Consider the following 16491-nt stretch of genomic DNA (forward strand, 5'->3'; position numbering starts at 1 on the left):
CTAAACCAACTTGATATCTTACATTTTAAAATTATTTAACTGCCGATAATGATTGCGTTTATTCATTATATAATATTATAGGTGTACAGTGCGATGATCCTCCGTGTCTGCGGGATTTTATCGCAGCGTTTAACGGCGCAGGAGAGGGAGGAACGCAGACGCACGCAGACGTACGAGGGCACTTGAACGCACCTCGGCTAAGCTAACAACAACAACCGCTAACATGAGCATTTGTTACGAGTCACTCCAGTGATTCACCTGACGCTCATCTGACGCTCACCTGTACCTCACCTGCACCTTAACCATCAACCTCCCGAGTCCACGGCAGACTTCACGGTAATTTTACAAATACATATTTTGATGCAATATCAGGGATTTTATATAATATATGATTTTTATATTATTTTAATGTAAATGTTATTATTCGAAAATATCTTTTAAATCTAGTGTTTTGTTTAATTATTTATAAATATCGCGTATAAAATCGCTTTTATTTCCATAAGACGAACATTTCAATGTCTTGAAAATGTGTTTTTATTGGGTTTTAAATCCTAGATAAGGCGAGACTTCCTTATTTGCTGACGTCATCACCTCAATAATCAAATGTGTTCAGGAAATGTTTGAATATTTGTTTAAAGTTCACTGAACCTTCTGGAAACAGGAAGGAATCCAACCATCTGTTCCTGGTCCTATAATCTTATCTCTGCTGTGTGTCTTGATACAAGTATATTTGACGATAAAAGAACTTGTAAAACATAATTCCTGACATTTAAACTTGATATTTAGTGTTTATTATTGTATCAACTTCCTCAAGTTCTATGTGTAAATTGTTTGTACTTTTGCTAAATGATTTGATGTATTATTTTTATTTCTTGGAAAAAAGTTATTAAGTATCAGTTTATTTTGTTTTGATGAAAGGTTTATAAATCAATTATTGTCAGTTTTTAATTCACTTTCTTCTAATTTTTCCATCATGTTTTCACTCTTCGCTCCTCTCTGCTCGACGGCCCTCACAACACTGTGGCCCCTGAGGAGGTCGCGACCCCTGATGCCTCATGTGTTCTTGTTATGTTTCTCTGGCCGTAGATGAGCGACAGTGAGACCGGCTTCCGGGGCAGAGTCACCGTTTACTCCATCCAGGGATGTCCTCACTGCCTGCAGGCCAAGGCCACGCTGAAGAACATGGGGCTGCCGGTGCTGGAGGTGGATCTGGGGAGGCACCCGCAGCTGAGGTCGAAGGTCAAGGAGATGACGGGAAGGAGCACAGTGCCTCAGATCTTCTTCAACAACTTGCACATCGGGGGGAACGACGACCTCCAGAAACTGGTGAGCAGAGAGAGAGAGAGAGTAACACAACTTCCCGCATTGACTCACACTGTTGCATCACAGTTACACAACAAGTGTCGTCCGTCAGTTGGTCCGACACAAACATCACAAACATCACAGTGTAATGAGGCCAGAAAAAGCTTCACATTTTAAAAGTGAGACTAAAATAAAAGTCATTATTTGTTCACTGTAATGACTAATCATTAAACCATGTTTCTCCGCGTGTGTTAATCATTATTCAATTAAATTATTATCAAATGTTTGTGTCACAGCCTGCTGAGAAAATGAAGTTCCTGGTGGATCTGGTGAGAGAAGACTGTCCTGCAGGATTCACTGCACCGACACCTGAGGACGAGTCAGCGGAGCCCAGCGGAGAATCTGACGGAGGTAAAGAAATGTTGTATTAACTCATGTTTTATTATCATGTTATTAACTCATGTTTTATTATCCCATGTTTATTATCATGTTATTAACTCATGTTTTATTATCCCATGTTTATTATCATGTTATTAACTCATGTTTAATTATCCCATGTTTATTATCATGTTATTAACTCATGTTTTATTATCCCATGTTTATTATCATGTTATTAACTCATGTTTTATTATCATGTTATTAACTCATGTTTTATTATATCATGTTATTAACTCATTATTAACTCATGTTTTATTATCATGTTTTATTATCATTTTATTAAATCATGTTTTATTATCATGTTATTAACTCATGTTTTATTATCATGTTTTATTATCATTTTATTAAATCATGTTTTATTATCATTTTATTAAATCATGTTTTATTATCATGTTATTAACTCATGTTATTGACTCATGTTTTATTATCTCATGTTTTATGATCATGTTATTAAATCTTTTTTTAGCTCATGTTTTATTAGCTCATGTTTTATTATCATGTTATTAACTCATGTTTTATTAACTCATGTTTTATTATCATGTTATTAACTCATGTTTTATTAACTCATGTTTTATTATCATGTTATTAACTCATGTTTTATTAACTCATGTTTTATTATCATGTTATTAACTCATGTTTTATTATCATGTTATTAACTCATGTTTTATTATCATGTTATTAACTCATGTTTTATTATATCATGTTATTAACTCATTATTAACTCATGTTTTATTATCATGTTATTAACTCATGTTTTATTATCATTTTATTAAATCATGTTTATTATCATGTTATTAACTCATGTTATTGACTCATGTTTTATTATCTCATGTTTTATGATCATGTTATTAAATCTTTTTTTAGCTCATGTTTTATTAACTCATGTTTTATTATCATGTTATTAACTCATGTTTTATTAACTCATGTTTTATTATCATGTTATTAACTCATGTTTTATTAACTCATGTTTTATTATCATGTTATTAACTCATGTTTTATGATCATGTTATGAACTCATGTTTTATTATCATGTTATTAACTCATGTTTTATTATCATGTTATGAACTCATGCTTCCATACATTGATTTATTCTTCTTTCAAATAACTATCAATTTAAAAATGTCGATATAAAGCGAATTTAAAACCAATAATGACTTCAGAATAAAACATAATTGGTGTGAAGAAAAAAAAATACAACAAAAACAACAAAACAAAAGATTCTATTCCTCAGTTGTGTCATAAATAAACTGAAGTGTTTTCCTTTATTCTAAGAAATATTTTAAGGCTGTTATCTTTTAACCTTTGACCTGCTGTTTGTTTCAAATCTCAAAACATATATTTTTAAATGTTCAGACTTAAAAAAGGCTACATTTGAATAAAGATTTAAGAAATAATAACTTGACACAAGTTCAACTATCAAAGTATTAACGTGTAAATGTTCCAAGAAACATGTACTTGTTATGTTTAAAAACATACAAATGAGAGGAAATGTATCTAAAGCTACAGAAGCTGATTCTTGTCATGTTTGTCTTTAATAAAACAGATGTTATTAAATAGTCTTGAACTTATCTGTAGAAATTAATGACTTTTTAATGAATAGAAAATGATTAAAAAAACTTGTTTCATGGAAATTAATGTATTATTTTTCAGGTCAACTCTAGAATTTCTTTAAAACAAACTAAAGTTTTAATTTTCAGTGAAACATAAAAAGTTAAAGTTTCCTGATGTTTGTTCAGACGACGACAGTTTGATTGACACTGACTTTGATGTGTCGGTTTAAGATCTAAACATGAAGACATGAAGTAAAACCTTTGATCCAGACGTGAAAACTGTACATCAGGAGCTTTGAACACTTGGATCAATATTAGTTATGATAAGTTTTCATGTTCTTTTACTTTAAATCTGGTCAAATATCTGTTCAAAGGTTCACGACAGGGTTCTGAAGTTACTGAGCTGAAAATAATGTATTATTACGAAATAGATTAATTTCAGTGATGAAGCTGCTGACGCTGCTGCCCCCTAGTGTTCACTATATATACTATACATCAAGCTACAAAACTTCAAATGCTTAAAAAAGTCAACAATTATTTAGATCAAATAAATATATGTTAAATGTTAAAAACATTGAACTAGTATTTTTTAAATGTATTTACAGTTTTTGTAAGTGAACTCAGTCACTTTAATATATTTTTAATAATATTAATAAATGTTTGAAAACACTTCAAGGACACGTCAGATGTTTAATGACATAAATTAAATCAATTTAATATACGCGTCATTTTTTCATTTAGATTTAATTCATTTCTATTCATTCACGTGTTTTTATTTCCTTGTTATATATTGAATTTTACTCAAAGTGTTTCCAACGAACCTGCTTCTAACGTGACTTTACTTCCGAAAACTTGACGTTTCCGTGGAAACAGGCGTGTTCCAGGGATGATGGTTGAGTCGTTGTTGTTGCAGACTTTCAGTGTGAGAAGGATGAGCTGGCAGACCTGGTGCAGGATCTGAAACACGCCTCCGTCATAGGAAGTCGTAGACGCGCTTTGACTTTACACAGGAAGTGCTTCTCGGCCAATGAGCTGCTGGCGTGGCTGCAGGAGGAGAAGAGCCTCGGTGAGAGTTCAGGGGTCAGGGGTCGTGGCGTGGCTTCAGAATATTGAACCGACTCTTGTTTGATTGACATGTTGTCGTTTCAGCCGTTTAGTTATTCAATGATTCAATGATTTGATCAAATTCAAAATGAAATCATTATTTTACGCATAAAGTTTGATATTTATTTATATATTAGTCGTTCAAAAGTAATTGTTCTGAATTGAATTCTTTGTATTTGGTTGTATTTTATTTGAATATATAAATGTTATAATAGAGTCTCCAGACAAAAATAACTTTCAGTTAATCATGAATGTTTGATATTTTTTAATTATTGGAATAAGAATAAGAAACTGAATTATTATTGTTTTCTAATTGAAGGCTTTAAATAAAGATTTGAATTATATATATATATATATATATATATTTAGAATAGAATAGAATAGAATATAAAATGTTTATTCATCCAGAGGGAAACACACTTTTACAACAGTTGAAAAAAATAAAGTGCAAGGAAAAAATAAATAATAAAAGAGATAATAAAAAAATAAAAATCGATCTTAAAAATATACAAATTATTTACAATGTTAGACATTTAACACTATTAACAGAATAAAATAAAATAAAATAAAATAAAAACAAAAAATAAAATAAAACACACAAGAAGAAAAACACACTACGGATTAGCATCAGGATATTTAAAGAGTTAAATGACACCAGTTGGGATGAAGGACCTTCTATACGCTCCTCCACTGGGGGGTCTGAGCCCCTGAAGGAGCAGCTCCTCCACTGGGGGGCCTGAGCCCCTGAAGGAGCAGCTCCTCCACTGGGGGGTCTGAGCCCCTGAAGGAGCTGCTCCTCCACTGGGGGGTCTGAGCCCCTGAAGGAGCTGCTCCTCCACTGGGGGGCCTGAGCCCCTGAAGGAGCAGCTCCTCCACTGGGGGGCCTGAGCCCCTGAAGGAGCAGCTCCTCCACTGGGGGGTCTGAGCCCCTGAAGGAGCTGCTCCTCCACTGGGGGGTCTGAGCCCCTGAAGGAGCTGCTCCTCCACTGGGGGGTCTGAGCCCCTGAAGGAGCAGCTCCTCCACTGGGGGGTCTGAGCCCCTGAAGGAGCTGCTCCTCCACTGGGGGGTCTGAGCCCCTGAAGGAGCTGCTCCTCCACTGGGGGGCCTGAGCCCCTGAAGGAGCTGCTCCTCCACTGGGGGGGTCTGAGCCCCTGAAGGAGCAGCTCCTCCACTGGGGGGTCTGAGCCCCTGGAGGAGCAGCTCCTTCAGGGCCCCTGAAGGAGCAGCTCCTCCACTGGGGGGTCTGAGCCCCTGAAGGAGTGGGTAACGAGCGAAAACAAATTCAAACTTTTAATTAATAGAAATGTTTCAATAAATCATCAAAATTTGAAATTTTGTTCTGAATTAATTCAATATTCTGAAGCCAGTGATACAAACATACGACGATGAAGACAGAGGGTGTGTGAACATGTGTGTGTGTGTGTTTAAATGTATGTGTGTGTGTGTGTTTACGTGTGCATGTGTGTGAACATGTGTGTGTGTGTGTGTGTGTGTTTAAATGTACGTGTGTGTGTGTGTTTACGTGTGCATGTGTGTGAACATGTGTGTGTGTGTGTGTGTGTTTACGTGTGTGTGTGTCTGTGTGTGTGTGTTTAAATGTATGTGTGTGTGTGTGTGTTTACGTGTGCATGTGTGTGAACATGTGTGTGTTTGTGTGTTTAAATGTATGTGTGTGTGTGTTTACGTGTGCATGTGTGTGAACATGTGTGTGTGTTTAAATGTATGTGTGTGTGTGTTTACGTTTGCATGTGTGTGAACATGTGTGTGTGTGTGTGTGTTTACGTGTGTGTGTGTGTGTGTTTAAATGTATGTGTGTGTGTTTACGTGTGCATGTGTGTGAACATGTGTGTGTGTGTGTGTGTTTAAATGTATGTGTGTGTGTGTTTAAATGTACGTGTGTGTGTGTGTTTACGTGTGCGTGTGTGTGAACATGTGTGTGTGTGTGTGTGTGTTTACGTGTGCATGTGTGTGAACATGTGTGTGTGTGTGTGTTTAAATGTACGTGTGTGTGAACATGTGTGTGTGTGTGTGTGTGTGTGTGTGTGTGTGTGTGTGTGTGTGTGTGCGTGTGTGCGTGCGTGCGTGCGTGCGTGCGTGCGTGCGTGCGTGCGTGCGTGCGTGCGTGCGTGCGTGCGTGCGTGTGCACCAGCTGAGGATCAGGCTGTGACCGCGGCTCAAGGTTTGCTGCAGAAGAAGTACTTGGTTCTGGTTCACGGGCAGCAGGACGGAGGTTTTCAGGCGAGCTCTGAGGTTCTGTACAGACTCTTGGAGGACGATCCTCACTCCGCTCTGAACGCCGGGCAGACGGCCGCCTGCCATCCCATCGCGGGTAGGTTTGGACGAGCAGGACGACTGATCGCACCAGAGCTTCTGTCCTTCGACTGTCGGCTGCTTCTCTGGGCTTGACTTTCAAATCTATGAAAACTTTACTTTTGAACTGGTTTAACTTCCTGTCGTTTGTCTTTCAACACTTTATGAAAGTATCTCATTGTCATCACAATATTTCATTCATGTAACGATGTTTTTGAAAATGTCAGCATTTCATTATTTTTGTTTTAATTCAATATATTGAAATATTGTATTACTTGATTTTTTAATGTGAATATTTTCAAAACAAATGAATTTTATGTTCAGATTATTCTAATCCGCAAAATAAAATAAAACATCATTTTTAAATTCAATCATTTTGATTCATAGTCTTTTAAATTTAATATTTTTAATTCAATATACAACTACTTAATCGCTAGGCTGTCACATGATCGTCTGCGTGTCACATGATTGGCTGAAAAGTTTGATCAGTAGCTCTGAGCTCTATTAGTAATGTCTGGTTATTCTATTATACCAACATTTATATTGAATTTAAAAGACTGTCAACGTAAAAATATTGAATTTAGAAAAAATAAAGTATTATTGTTTTTATTGTAATTAAAATATTAAACTCCGTAAAAAAAAAACATTTTGAAAATATTCAACTTTTTAAATTCAATGATCAAATATATGATCAGATTTAAAAAAACAGATTGAAATATGAAACGTTCTGATGATTCTGACGTACGTCGATGTTGCTGAACGTGTGCAGACTGTTGTGCTTTCAGACTGTTGTGCTTTCAGACTGTTGTGCTTTCAGACTGTTGTGCTTTCAGACTGTTGTGCTTTCAGACTGTTGTGCTCTCAGACTGTTGTGCTTTCAGACTGTTGTGCTTTCAGACTGTTGTGCTTTCAGACTGTTGTGCTCTCAGACTGTTGTGATCTCAGACTGTTGTGCTCTCAGACTGTTGTGCTTTCAGACTGTTGTGCTCTCAGACTGTTGAGCTCTCAGACTGTTGAGCTCTCAGACTGTTGTGCTTTCAGACTGTTGTGCTCTCAGACTGTTGTGCTTTCAGACTGTTGTGCTCTCAGACTGTTGAGCTCTCAGACTGTTGTGCTTTCAGACTGTTGTGCTCTCAGACTGTTGTGCTCTCAGACTGTTGTGCTCTCAGACTGATCTCAGACTGTTGTGCTCTCAGACTGTTGAGCTCTCAGACTGTTGTGATCTCAGACTGTTGAGCTCTCAGACTGTTGTGATCTCAGACTGTTGTGCTCTCAGACTGTTGTGCTCTCAGACTGTTGTGCTCTCAGACTGTTGTGCTCTCAGACTGTTGTGCTCTCAGACTGTTGTGCTCTCAGACTGTTGAGCTCTCAGACTGTTGTGCTCTCAGACTGTTGTGCTCTCAGACTGATCTCAGACTGTTGTGCTCTCAGACTGATCTCAGACTGTTGTGCTCTCAGACTGTTGTGCTCTCAGACTGTTGTGCTCTCAGACTGTTGTGCTCTCAGACTGTTGTGCTCTCAGACTGTTGTGCTCTCAGACTGTTGTGCTCTCAGACTGTTGTGCTCTCAGACTGTTGAGCTCTCAGACTGTTGTGATCTCAGACTGTTGAGCTCTCAGACTGTTGTGCTCTCAGACTGTTGTGCTCTCAGACTGTTGTGCTCTCAGACTGTTGTGCTCTCAGACTGTTGAGCTCTCAGACTGTTGTGCTCTCAGACTGTTGTGCTCTCAGACTGTTGTGCTCTCAGACTGTTGTGCTCTCAGACTGTTGTGCTCTCAGACTGTTGAGCTCTCAGACTGTTGTGATCTCAGACTGTTGAGCTCTCAGACTGTTGTGCTCTCAGACTGTTGTGCTCTCAGACTGTTGTGCTCTCAGACTGTTGAGCTCTCAGACTGTTGTGATCTCAGACTGTTGAGCTCTCAGACTGTTGTGATCTCAGACTGTTGTGCTCTCAGACTGTTGTGCTCTCAGACTGTTGTGCTCTCAGACTGTTGTGCTCTCAGACTGTTGTGCTCTCAGACTGTTGTGCTCTCAGACTGTTGTGCTCTCAGACTGTTGTGCTCTCAGACTGTTGTGCTCTCAGACTGTTGTGCTCTCAGACTGTTGTGCTCTCAGACTGTTGTGCTCTCAGACTGTTGTGATCTCAGACTGTTGAGCTCTCAGACTGTTGTGCTCTCCGACTGTTGTGCTCTCACGTCTCACGTCTCACGTCACATGAACCTCGACCTCAGGATCCTTCAAATCTTCTCTTCCGTCCTCAGCGTCCGAGCTCTCGCTGCTGCTGCGAGAGATGATCCTGAAGCTGTTCTCGGATCATCTGTCCGCGGACGGGAAGGTAAGAGCCGTTAACTCGCGGGTCCTGGACTGGCAGGTCCTAGACTCGCGGATCCTAGACTGGCGGGTCTTGGACTCACGGGTCCTGGACTGGTGGGTCCTGGACTCTCGGGTCCTGGACTGGCGGGTCTTGGACTTGCGGGTCCTGGACTGGTGGGTCCTGGACTCTCGGGTCCTGGACTGGCGGGTCTTGGACTTGCGGGTCCTCGACTGGTGGGTCCCGGACTCTCGGGTCCCGGACTCTCGGGTCCCGGACTCTCGGGTCCAGGACTCGCGGGTCCAGGACTCGCGGGTCCTGGACTGGCGGGTCCCGGACTCTTGGGTCCTGGACTGGCGGGTCCTGGACTCTCGGGTCCTGGACTGGCGGGTCCTGGACTCTGGGGTCCTGGACTGGCGGGTCCTGGACTCTCGGGTCCTGGACTCTCGGGTCCTGGACTCTCGGGTCCTGGACTGGCGGGTCCTGGACTCTGGGGTCCTGGACTGGCGGGTCCCGGACTCTCGGGTCCCGGACTCTCGGGTCCAGGACTCGCGGGTCCAGGACTCGCGGGTCCTGGACTGGCGGGTCCCGGACTCTTGGGTCCTGGACTGGCGGGTCCTGGACTCTCGGGTCCTGGACTGGCGGGTCCTGGACTCTGGGGTCCTGGACTGGCGGGTCCTGGACTCTCGGGTCCTGGACTCTCGGGTCCTGGACTGGCGGGTCCTGGACTCTGGGGTCCTGGACTCTCGGGTCCTGGACTGGCGGGTCCTGGACTCTCGGGTCCTGGACTCTCGGGTCCTGGACTGGCGGGTCCTGGACTCTGGGGTCCTGGACTCTCGGGTCCTGGACTCTCGGGTCCTGGACTGGCGGGTCCTGGACTGACTCTGCTCCCCTCAGTACGTGGACTACAAGGGCATGAAGGTGGATCCGGCCTTCGAGCGCTACAGCGACCTGGCCGTGCAGCTGCAGCGAGTGGAGCTTCTGTCTCTGAGCCGCGAGGAGACTCTGGCCTTCTTCATCAACATCTACAACGCTCTGGTCATCCATGGATACCTTCGCCTCGGAGCCCCAACCAACATGTGGCAGAGATACAGAGTAAACCTCGCACCGGGAGTAGATCAGTGGATTGAGATGTTGAGACTTTGTTATTGAAATCAAAGAACGATCAAATGATTTATATGAACATTACCTGGTGGGCGCGCACAACACATCACACACACGCGCACAACACATCATACACGCGCGCACAACACATCATACACGCGCACAACACATCACACACGCGCGCACAACACATCATACACGCGCACAACACGTCACACGCGCGTACAACACGTCACACGCGCGCACAACACGTCACACGCGCGCACAACACGTCACACGCGCGCACAACACGTCACACGCGCGTACAACACATCACACACGCGCGCACAACACGTCACACGCGCGCACAACACGTCACACGCGCGCACAACACGTCACACGCGCGCACAACACGTCACACACGCGCGCACAACACGTCACACACGCGCACAACACGTCACACACGCGCGCACAACACGTCACACGCGCGCACAACACGTCACACGCGCGCACAACACGTCAAACGCGCGCACAACACGTCACACACGCGCGCACAACACGTCACACACGCGCACAACACGTCACACACGCGCGCACAACACGTCACACGCGCGCACAACACGTCACACGCGCGTACAACACGCGCGCACAACACGTCACACGCGCGCACAACACGTCACACACGCGCACAACACGTCACACGCGCGCACAACACGTCACACGCGCGCACAACACGTCACACACGCGCGCACAACACGTCACACGCGCGCACAACACGTCACACGCGCGTACAACACGTCAAACGCGCGCACAACACGTCACACACGCGCGCACAACACGTCACACACGCGCACAACACGTCACACACGCGCGCACAACACGTCACACGCGCGCACAACACGTCACACACGCGCGCACAACACGTCACACGCGCGCACAACACGTCACACGCGCGTACAACACGTCACACACGCGCACAACACGTCACACACGCGCACAACACATCACACACGCGCGCACAACACGTCACACACGCGCGTACAACACGTCACACACGCGCGCACAACACATCACAACACGTCACACACGCGCGCACAACACATCACAACACGTCACACACACGCGCACAACACATCACAACACGTCACACACGCGCGCACAACACATCACAACACGTCACACACGCGCGCACAACACATCACAACACGTCACACACGCGCGCACAACACATCACACACGCGCGCACAATGGTTCTTTGATTCAATGATAGTAATTGAATTCTTATAAAAACATGAAACACAAACTAAATAAAGAAAATATTCCGATGACACTGATTTCTTCATTTGACTGAAGACAGTCTGATCTCCACGGATCTCGTCTCTTCCTCTCAGTTCTTCAACTACGTGAGTTACCTGATCGGAGGTGAAGTCTTCACGCTGCAGGACATCGAGAACGGCGTCCTCAGAGGGAACAGGAAAGGAATCGCACAGCTTAGGAAACCCTTTTCCAAGTCAGACCCTCGACTGCAAGTGAGAACGTTTTTATTTCATCCCAGAATAAGTTTGTCTGTTGTTTCCTGGTCTTAATGTGATGAACTCAAGGTCACATTTTGAACAAAACTCTCTTTTCATTGAAATATTGACATTAGAAAATGATCTTAAGCTCCGCCCACTGAAAACACTTTGTTTTTCTGGAGATGAAATCTTGTTGATCATAACCACGCCCACTCTGCTGTGATTGGTCAATTGGACATTGTTGTGGTTTGAACCATAACAATGAGATCTTAAAATGTTGTATGTTTGAAATACTGGTCCAGAACTGATGAGCGGCCAGTAGGGGGCACTCTTACGATTCATCCCTTATATTCCATAACGCACGGCAACAGTTATCATTAAACATTTTCAATACAACAAACTTAATAAAATGTAAACCTGAAACATGTTTCAAATCTCATTTGTCCACCAGATGGCGCTGCCAGACGCGGAGCCTCTGATCCACTTTGCCCTGAACTGCGGGGCCAAAGGCTGCCCGCCAATCAAAACCTACACACCACAGGTAAGAGTTTCTCTCCTAGACCCCCGTCACAATCCTAGACCCCCTGTCACAGTCCTAGACCCCCGTCACAGTACTAGACCCCCTAGACCCCCCCCCCGTCACATTCCTAGACCCCCGTCACAGTACTAGACCCCTGTCACAGTACTAGACCCCCTAGACCCCCCCCCCGTCACATTCCTAGACCCCCGTCACAGTACTAGACACCCGTCACAGTACTAGACCCCCTAGACTCCCCCGTCACATTCCTAGACCCCCGTCACAGTACTAGACCCCCTGTCACAGTCCTAGACCCCCGTCACAGTCCTAGACCCCCCGTCACATTCCTAGACCACCGTCACAGTCCTAGACCCCCATCACGGTCCCAGACCCCCCGTCACGGTCCCAGACCCCCCGTCACGGTCCCAGACCTCCCGTCACATTCCTAGACCCCCGTCACATTCCTAGACCCCCGTCACAGTACTAGACCCCCTGTCACAGTCCTAGACCCCCGTCACAGTCCTAGACCCCCCGTCACATTCCTAGACCCCCGTCACAGTCCTAGACCCCCCTCACGGTCCCAGACCCCCCTCACAGTCCCAGACCCCCCTCACGGTCCCAGACCCCTCTCACGGTCCCAGACCCCCCTCACGGTCCCAGACCCCCCCGTCACAGTCCTAGACCCCCCCCTCACAGTCCTAGACCCCCCTCACAGTCCTAGACCCCCCCCTCACAGTCCCAGACCCCCCTCACGGTCCTAGACCCCCCTCACAGTCCTAGACCTCCCCCGTCACAGTCCCAGACCCCCCTCACAGTCCTGCTCCTCCTCCAGGACATCGACAGTCAACTCCTCACTGCGGCCGAAGCCTTCCTGGAGAACGACGACGCTTGTCTGGTGGATTCAGGGAAGAAGGAAGTGAGACTGAGTCAGATCTTCAAGTGGTACAAGGCAGACTTTGGAGGCACCGACGAGAAGGTACTGCAGACCAGGATCACGAGTCCATCAGACGTGACTCTAGAACTGAATCAATACTTGAACATCCTCATGGACGTGACAATAATATTATTGCTGCTTAGATTTGAAAGAATCATTTTCATAATTGATCCAAAATGTTTCTCCATCATCCGAGGTCTTGAGGAGCAGCAGCTGAAGGAGATGTTAGTCCAGGGTTTGCCTCTAGACCTCCTCCTGCTTAGACTATTGAATGATGCTAGCAAATTATTACTTGCGGAGTTAAACTATAGAATCTCACGGAGATAAACTATAGAATCTCATGGAGTTAAACTATAGAATCTCATGGAGTTAAACTTTAGAATCTCATGGAGTTAAACTATAGAATCTCACGGAGATAAACTATAGAATCTCGCGGAGTTAAACTATAGAATCTCATGGAGTTAAACTATAGAATCTCATGGAGTTAAACTATAGAATCTCGCGGAGTTAAACTATAGAATCTCGCGGAGTTAAACTATAGAATCTCGCGGAGTTAAACTAAAGAATCTCACGGAGTTAAACTATAGAATCTCACGGAGTTAAACTATAGAATCTCACGGAGTTAAACTATAGAATCTCATGGAGTTAAACTATAGAATCTCATGGAGTTAAACTATAGAATCTCGCGGAGTTAAACTATAGAATCTCGCGGAGTTAAACTATAGAATCTCGCGGAGTTAAACTATAGAATCTCGTGGAGTTAAACTACAGAATCTTGCGGAGATAAACTATAGAATCTCATGGAGTTAAACTATAGAATCTCATGGAGTTAAACCGCAGAATCTCAGAGTTAAACCGCAGAATCTCACGGAGTTAAACTATAGAATCTCGCGGAGTTAAACTATAGAATCTCGCGGAGTTAAACTATAGAATCTCGCGGAGTTAAACTATAGAATCTCATGGAGTTAAACTATAGAATCTCATGGAGTTAAACTATAGAATCTCGCGGAGTTAAACTATAGTATCTCGCGGAGTTAAACTACAGAATCTCATGGAGTTAAACTATAGAATCTCATGGAGTTAAACTACAGAATCTCATGGAGTTAAACTATAGAATCTCATGGAGTTAAACTATAGAATCTCATGGAGTTAAACTATAGAATCTTGCGGAGTTACACTATAGAATCTCATGGAGTTAAACCGCAGAATCTCATGGAGTTAAACTATAGAATCTCATGGAGTTAAACTATAGAATCTCATGGAGTTAAACTATAGAATCTCATGGAGTTAAACTACAGAATCTCGCGGAGTTAAACTGTAGAATCTCGCAGTGTTAAACCGCAAAATCTCGCGGAGTTAAACTATAGAATCTCATGGAGTTAAACTATAGAATCTTGCGGAGTTAAACTATAGAATCTTGCGGAGTTAAACTATAGAATCTTGCGGAGTTAAACTATAGAATCTTGCGGAGTTAAACTATAGAATCTTGCGGAGTTACACTATAGAATCTCATGGAGTTAAACCGCAGAATCTCATGGAGTTAAACTATAGAATCTCATGGAGTTAAACTATAGAATCTCATGGAGTTAAACTATAGAATCTCATGGAGTTAAACTATAGAATCTTGCGGAGTTACACTATAGAATCTCATGGAGTTAAACCGCAGAATCTCATGGAGTTAAACTATAGAATCTCATGGAGTTAAACTATAGAATCTCATGGAGTTAAACTACAGAATCTCGCAGAGTTAAACTATAGAATCTCATGGAGTTAAACTATAGAATCTCATGGAGTTAAACTACAGAATCTCGCGGAGTTAAACTATAGAATCTCGCGGAGTTAAACTATAGAATCTCGCGGAGTTAAACTATAGAATCTCGCAGTGTTAAACCGCAAAATCTCGCGGAGTTAAACTATAGAATCTCATGGAGTTAAACTATAGAATCTTGCGGAGTTAAACTATAGAATCTCATGGAGTTAAACTATAGAATCTTGCGGAGTTAAACTATAGAATCTTGCGGAGTTACACTATAGAATCTCATGGAGTTAAACCGCAGAATCTCATGGAGTTAAACTATAGAATCTCATGGAGTTAAACTATAGAATCTCATGGAGTTAAACTATAGAATCTCATGTGTTAAACTATAGAATCTTGCGGAGTTAAACTATAGAATCTCATGGAGTTAAACTATAGAATCTCACGGAGTTAAACTATAGAATCTCATGTGTTAAACTATAGAATCTTGCGGAGTTACACTATAGAATCTTGCAGAGTTACAATATAGAATCTCATGGAGTTAAACTATAGAATCTCATGGAGTTAAACCGCAGAATCTCGCGGAGTTAAACCGCAGAATCTCGGAGTTAAACTATAGAATCTCATGTGTTAAACTATAGAATCTTGCAGAGTTACACTATAGAATCTCATGGAGTTAAACTATAGAATCTCGCGGAGTTAAACCGCAGAATCTCGGAGGTAAATTACAGAGTCTTGTGGAGCAAACTACACAATCTTGCAGAGTAATGCTGGTAAATGTAACGTTTATTCAAGTGAAGGCTGACTGACTTCTTCCGTGTGCTACCATCAGCTGCTCTCCTGGGTTCTGGATCACATGGGCGACTCTCCAAAGAAGAACAGCTTGAAGGGAGTTCTCTCTGCAGGGAAGACCAAAGTCAGCTTCCTTCCCTACGACTGGAGCAGCAACAGCTCTCACTGAAGCTGCAGCAGCAGCTGATGAGACATGATTATGCAACAGATGTTTACGTCCGGTGACACATTTCTACGTCGTCATTTCATCCAAATCTTTACAGATTCGTATTTATATTTAGAAACTTTTATTCATGTTCGCGTCTGAAGCCGAATCACAGTCCGGACCTTTGTCTCGTTCTTTTAAATGTTGGATTGGAAGCTTGAATGCACTAAAACTTTCTTGAAACCTGCTCGACAGGTAGAAGTAGCTCCAGCATCAGCATGTCCTGCTCATTTCATAGATTTGCTCTCAGAAGAAACACCAGCAAACTCACTTTTTAACTCATGAAGGAACGTTTTCTGCTGCATCGTTTTGATAACTAACGAGTCTTCACAGGCGTATCCAGGTCTTCCAGGTGTTTGGACTCTTTGCACGCTCGTTATACTGCAATACTCTTGAAGATAGTACCTGCATGTCACCACTAGAGCATGTTTGGATGCAGAAATACTTGTAATAAGTGGAAGCATTTAAAGAGATGTAGATGTAGGAGCTCCAGCCATAACTCCAGGTTCAACCAGATGTTCAAGAAATTGTAATTTTGAGTAAAAATATTTGGATAATTAACAAATGTTTGACTTTTCAAAGTGAATATCAGGAAAACTAATGCAAAAAACACGTGTAACTTTGGTAAACAGGCAATATGTGGATGAATAATAAATATGCAACGACAGATGTGGT

General features: G+C 42.9%; 1 protein-coding gene across 1 annotated transcript; it reads left to right on the forward strand.

Annotated features, from left to right (window-relative positions):
* The first annotated feature begins 206 nt into the window (after positions 1-206).
* On the forward strand, positions 207-16483 carry LOC148067984 (uncharacterized). The gene is made up of 11 exons (XM_087803475.1): positions 207-336; positions 1087-1326; positions 1599-1713; positions 4204-4356; positions 6545-6724; positions 8966-9039; positions 9913-10110; positions 11490-11627; positions 12064-12153; positions 12962-13105; positions 15652-16483. The coding sequence occupies exons 2-11, from the start codon at positions 1087-1089 to the stop codon at positions 15778-15780; spliced, it is 1461 nt and encodes a 486-aa protein (XP_087659601.1). The 5' UTR covers positions 207-336; the 3' UTR covers positions 15781-16483.
* Positions 16484-16491: the final 8 nt, after the last annotated feature.

Source organism: Callionymus lyra, chromosome 12, assembly GCF_982586985.1.
Source record: "Callionymus lyra chromosome 12, fCalLyr1.hap1.1, whole genome shotgun sequence".
Taxonomy (NCBI): domain Eukaryota; kingdom Metazoa; phylum Chordata; class Actinopteri; order Syngnathiformes; family Callionymidae; genus Callionymus; species Callionymus lyra.